Source organism: Pyrus communis, chromosome 7 (assembly GCF_041283825.1).
Source record: "Pyrus communis isolate YQ-2024b chromosome 7, ASM4128382v1, whole genome shotgun sequence".
In the NCBI taxonomy this organism is placed as follows: Eukaryota; Viridiplantae; Streptophyta; class Magnoliopsida; order Rosales; family Rosaceae; genus Pyrus; species Pyrus communis.
The window spans coordinates 29,085,303-29,091,448 of NC_142571.1; the positions used below are offsets into that span (position 1 = coordinate 29,085,303).

Sequence of the window (6,146 nt, forward strand, 5' to 3'; positions counted from 1 at the left end):
GATCGTCTGGGTCACCCAGGATCTACCATGATGCGTAGAATCATTGCCAACTCTAATAGACATCCATTACTGAGCAGACACATTGCTATCTCAAATGATAACCCTTGCAAAGCTTGTTCTCAAGGGAAGTTGGTAATTAGACCATCACAATTAAAGGTTGATGTTGAATCCCAATCACTTCTGTAAAGAATTCAAGGGGATATTTGTGGGCCTATTCAACCATCATGTGGACCATTTTGATATTTTATTGTTTTGGTTGATACATCTACCCGATGGTCACATGTTTGTCTCTTATCTACTTGGAATGTAGCTTTTGCAAGACTTCTTACTCAGATAATTAAGTTGCGAGCATAGTTCCCAGATTACCCATCAAGTCAATCCGACTTGATAACGCTGGTGAATTTATGTCTCAAACGTTTGATGATTACTGCATGACATTGGGCATTGATGTTGAACACCCTATTCCTCATGGTCATACTCAAAATGGTTTAGCAGAGGCATTTATCAAGCGGCTTAAATTAATAGCTCGCACTCTGCTCATGAAAACAAAATTGCCAGTTTCTGCATAGGGACATGCCATCTTACATGCTGCATCATTGGTTCGATTGAGACCTATAGCCAACCACCAACACTCCTCAGTACAACTCGTGTTTGGGTATCAGCCAAACATTTCACATTTACGAGTTTTTGGTCGTGCTGATAACATGTTGTAAAATCGACGGTGTGTGCAGTGGAATAAATAAACAAGACACAAAATTTACGAGGTTCCTCTACAGTCAGTGTGACTGGAGTACATCCTCGGGGCAACAATGGTGTTTTCATTATAATTTAATTTAGAATAATGGGAGTACAAAAATAACTCTCTCTATTATTTCCTCTCATCTTCCTCTATTCTCTCTCTTCCTCTTCTGTGAACTTATCTCTTTAATGTTGTGTGGGGTTTGTATTTATATAGAAAATAGAAGTCATATGAGGCAAGCTTCATCAAACAGTGAAAACAACCTTTATTTCCACTTGTAGCTTAGTGGATTAGTGGTTAGCCCTTATTCCCACTTGTAGCTTAGTGGATTAGTGGTTAGCATCCACCATATTTACAACATAAGCAAGTTTTATTTCTTCATAAATTAATGATAATTTGTAAGGCAAAGCCAAATTTTGATGCGGTGTTTGTGAGAGGTGTCAATTTATGAATTGCAATGTCCTAAAGAAAACGACTTCAACCCACCAACCTCAATCCAAATTTCAACAATTTGGTCCACCACCAATCACTCTGTAATTGAATACTGTTCGAAATTTGGAAACTTTTTTAATTAGCATACTAGCATCTTGCCAAACATTCACGCATGCGGCAATTTACTTTTTCACGTGTTATTTTTTACGGGTTATTATTATTTTATTTTTGTTTTAAATATTTTTTTATATTTTTATTTCAAAAAATAAAATGAAAAACTGCCTATTACATGGGTAGTTTTATTCTGTTAGTTGGGATTTTTTTTTAAATTAAATTGTTTTATTTTAAAATTCTAGTTAGAGAGGGGTATTTTTTTGAAATTATGAATGATCAACCATTTTTTCCTTCTGACTTTATAGATATATATACTAGTTTTTTGTCACACGCGTGTGGTAATTGATTTTTTTTATTATTATTATACCTTTTTTAAAATTTTACTTATTTTAAATATTATTGTTGTTTTTAAAGTATATTTTGAAAAATAATGAGTGTTTTTTTTCCCTGCACGCAGACTATGAAGATTTTGATCTTGTCCATCCAACAAGAACTGACGGCTAAAGGATTGCCACATTTTTAATTTGTCTCAATCTTGTTGGATGGACAAGAACCCTTGCACAATATTGCAGGAGATAAAAATAAAGAGAATTTTAACGAAAAACTATATTTTTACACTAAAAAGTCAATCATGTTACTATTCACTTTATCTTTTATTTTGTTTTTATCGTTAAAACTCAAAATTTTCAAACCATTTTCATTAATTTTCTTTAAAATGAAACATGCAGATGTTCCTAGTCCTATATTAGGACGCGTGAGGTGTATTTTCTTCGCACCTTAATTTCTATGGACCTAAAAGAAATACTTTTAATAAGCATATGAAAGGTAGGGACTTTAGGCAATGGTGAAAAATGACACTAACGTGACACACCATCTCCATTTAGCTGGCATGCATCAATGCTTTTCAATGCCTTGGATTTAAGCTGTTTTTAATTAACCCTCTATTATTTGTTGACTTTGGAGCACATCTTGCTCTCTTATCTCTATCGACAACACTCAAATTTATGCATATCACGTGATAGCAGAAAAAATTGGATATAATTCCGATTACACGGTAGAATCTCGCTAGTTTTCATCAAAGATTTTAAATAGAAAATTTCAAGTACAACATAAAAATTTGTTTTGAAAATCGCAACATTGCACTGTTAAATCATGGAAAAAAGGATATATATTTAAAGTTTCATAGAGACGGATCACCGTCCACTACTAAAGCATCTATATTATCTTCACTTAACCACCCGTGCAATCCATAAGCATAGTTTTTATGCAAAAGACTTCGATAGTACGTGGGGCCTTTTGGCTTTATTCAAAATGCAGCTCATCAGCTTTCCTGCCGGATTCTGGAAGTCCTGTAATTCTTGTACCGACTTTGGCCAAAAATGTCAAAAGAGAAGACAACATGTCCTCCAGTTAGGTCCGAAAAGATCTTGAATATAATATAAACATTTCAAACAGAACGCCTTCATTCGTTTCACACTTCCACTTGAGACAGACTCCACTGTGACTCTGCTCCTCCAACAGTCCAACTCCTCCTCACTGTCTCATGAGCTCCAGCCACCTTCCATGGACGCCATGAACCTCCACTTTCTCTCTCTAACCCTGCTCTTTCTCCTCCACTTCGCAGCCTCCTTCACTCCCTCCGATAACTACCTCATCAACTGCGGCTCACCCTCCAACGCCTCCGTCTTCAACCGGGTCTTCTCGGCGGACCCTTACAAACCCGGAGCGGCGGGATCCATTACGCTTGCCGACCAGAATCCACCTCCCAGTTCGCCTGCCCTCTACCGCACGGCCAGAGTTTTCACCAGGGCTTCGAGCTACACCTTCAGCATCAAGAAATCCGGGACCCACTTGGTACGTTTTCACTTCTCGCCGTTTGTAGCTCAGGGTTTTGACTTGAAAGCTGCAAACTTTGGCGTTTCCGTTGATGGGTTTGTTCTGTTGAGAGAATTACATGTTAGGGACTCTGTGATTAGAGAGTTTGTGATGAGAATTGATGCAAATGTGGTTGAAATTGTGTTTGCGCCTGTGGGCAATTCTGGGTTTTGCTATGTAAATGCAATTGAAGTTTTTACAGCTCCTGAGGATCTTGTTCTTGATTACGGTGCTAAATTGGTGGGTGCGAATGTTGTCGAATACAAGAATCTTTCTTCACAAGTTTTAGAGACCCTTTATAGGATTAATGTTGGAGGTTCGAAATTGACACCTTTTAATGATACTTTGTGGAGGGATTGGGTCCCTGATGTCGATTATCTTGTTCTGAAATCGGCTGCGAAGCGCGCTTCCACCACGCATACTCCGAATTATCAGAGGGGCGGTGCAACTCGAGAGATTGCCCCGGATAATGTATATATGACTGCCCAGGAGATGAATACGGATAAGGCAATTACAGGTGCAAGGTTTAATCTCACATGGAAATTTCCCGTGAATACGAATTCCGGGCATTTGGTTAGGTTGCACTTCTGTGACATTGTTAGTCCTGCACTTAATTTGTTGTACTTTAATGTGTATATCAACGGGTATGCTGCGTATAGAGATGTTGATCTATCGGTGCTGGCAACCAACGTGCTTGCATCTCCTCTCTATATTGATTTTGTTGTGGATTCAGATAGTTCGGGGATGATAGAAATCAGTGTTGGTCCTTCTGATCTGAGTGGTTCCATGAGGATTAATGCTATATTGAATGGGGCAGAGATCATGAGAATGGTGAATGCTTCCAATTTACGGGCTGGAACTGGGCGTAAGAAGAGAAGTATATGGATTTTGGTGGCCACAGTTGTTGGAGGCTTTGTTGTTCTCTGTTTTGCAATTGGTGTATTTCTGCTTGCTTTGAAACGCAGGAAGAAGAAACTGAAACCCCGACCTGCAGAAAGTGCGATTTGGACACCTTTACGCGTATATGGAGGTAGTTCAAACAGTAGAACGTCTGAAAGGACTACACTTGTGTCTCCCGGCACAAATGGATATCATTTCCTGAAAATATCTTTTGCTGAATTACAGTTGGCGACAAACAATTTCGATAAAAGTCTAATTGTAGGCTCTGGTGGTTTTGGCATGGTTTACAAAGGGGTCCTGAAGGACAACACAAAGGTTGCCGTGAAGAGAGGTGTGCCTGGATCTCGGCAGGGCCTTCCAGAATTCCAGACTGAAATAACGGTTTTGTCTCAAATTCGCCACCACCACCTTGTATCACTTGTTGGGTATTGTGAAGAACAGTCTGAAATGATCCTAGTTTATGAATACGTGGAAAAGGGGCCGTTGAAGAAACATTTGTATGGTTCTGGGTTTCCACCTTTATCCTGGAAGCAACGGCTTGAAATATGCATTGGATCAGCGAGAGGTCTTCACTACCTTCATACAGGTTTTGCTCAAGGAATTATCCACCGTGACATTAAATCAACTAACATTTTGCTTGACGAGAATTATGTACCTAAGGTGGCTGATTTTGGTCTTTCAAGATCAGGTCCGTGTCTCAGTGAAACCCATGTAAGTACCGCTGTTAAAGGTAGTTTCGGGTATCTTGATCCTGAGTATTTCCGGAGGCAGCAGCTTACTGATAAGTCAGATGTGTATTCATTTGGGGTTGTGCTCTTTGAGGTTCTTTGCGCTAGACCTGCTGTGGATCCCTCAGTTGATAGGGAGCAAGTGAATCTAGGTGAATGGGCATTGGAATGGCAGAAGAAGGGCATGCTCGAGAAAATTATAGATCGCCATCTTGTTGGGAAGATCAAACCAAGCTCTTTGAAAAAGTTTGGAGAAACGGCAGAGAAATGTTTAGCTGAATATGGTGCGGATAGGCCAACCATGGGTGATGTATTATGGAATTTAGAATACGCGCTTCAGCTTCAGGAATCTGGACCGCGTGGAGGACAGCCTCAAGACTGCGATATCAATGTGCCTCCAACGAATAGCATCGTTCCTGGAGATCCTTCTGCCAATGTAAGAACAGAGGGAAATGATGGTAATGGTAGTTCGGAGATTAACACAAGCCTAGTTTTTTCTCAATTGATGACCAACGATGGCAGATAACTTCCGTGCTTGTGCACCAATATATTGATCATAGTACCATACAAGAATTTTACAAGATCACCTTACAACTACCACTGTGACAAGTCATACAGGTATACGTCTTTCTAAGGTTCTGCCTGCTTCCACTGTTTATTATTTTCTCATTTCTCTTACCACGATTATTATACGCAACTTTGTAATGAATTTCTGCGCTGTATCTTCCTCGCGTCGAGATGTTGTAGTATTTATCTTTTTCTATCGTACTGCTGTATAATGTATGCAAGTGAAGGAACTACAGAAGCTGCTGATGTTTGCTGACTGAAATAAACAACAACAAAACCTTATCTCACTAAGTGAGTCGTCGGAGTTTGCTGTCTGAAACGTAAGAAATAATGTATTTGTTTCTAGCTGGCTAGCTAGCTGTTCTGCACTACAATGTCTTCAGTGATGCATTAGGTTTGCTTGAGCAAATACCAAGTACCAATGTATGGTGTGAGAGAGATAGTGGAGGTTGTCTTTCCACTCAAAATTGTGGTACCTTGCTCGTTGTCTTAGTCACCATCATTTCTAATGTAATAAAATTGTCATTTCTCTCTCATGTGAAAAATACTATGCATTCTTATCGCCGGAAAATCATGTCATTCAACTAAGTATCGAATTTAATTATGGTTTCGGCATCATTTATGTTGTGTTTGTAATCTCCTGTGACAAGAAACGTCAAACAAATCACTCAATTAAGTATTGAACTTCATTATTATTTTGCAATATTCACGCCAATTGGACATGATATCTTCCTCAACAAAGCAGATACAAACAAAGCACTCAACTAAGTATCGAAATTAATTATCATTTT

At 39.0% G+C, this 6,146-nt stretch overlaps 1 protein-coding gene across 1 annotated transcript; it reads left to right on the plus strand.

The window, feature by feature from the left end:
• Nucleotides 1-2,517: 2,517 nt before the first annotated feature.
• LOC137734049 (putative receptor-like protein kinase At5g24010) lies at nt 2,518-5,900 on the plus strand. The gene has a single exon (XM_068473306.2). It carries the CDS (start codon nt 2,849-2,851, stop codon nt 5,312-5,314), a length of 2,466 nt encoding a protein of 821 aa, XP_068329407.1. The 5' UTR covers nt 2,518-2,848; the 3' UTR covers nt 5,315-5,900.
• Nucleotides 5,901-6,146: the final 246 nt, after the last annotated feature.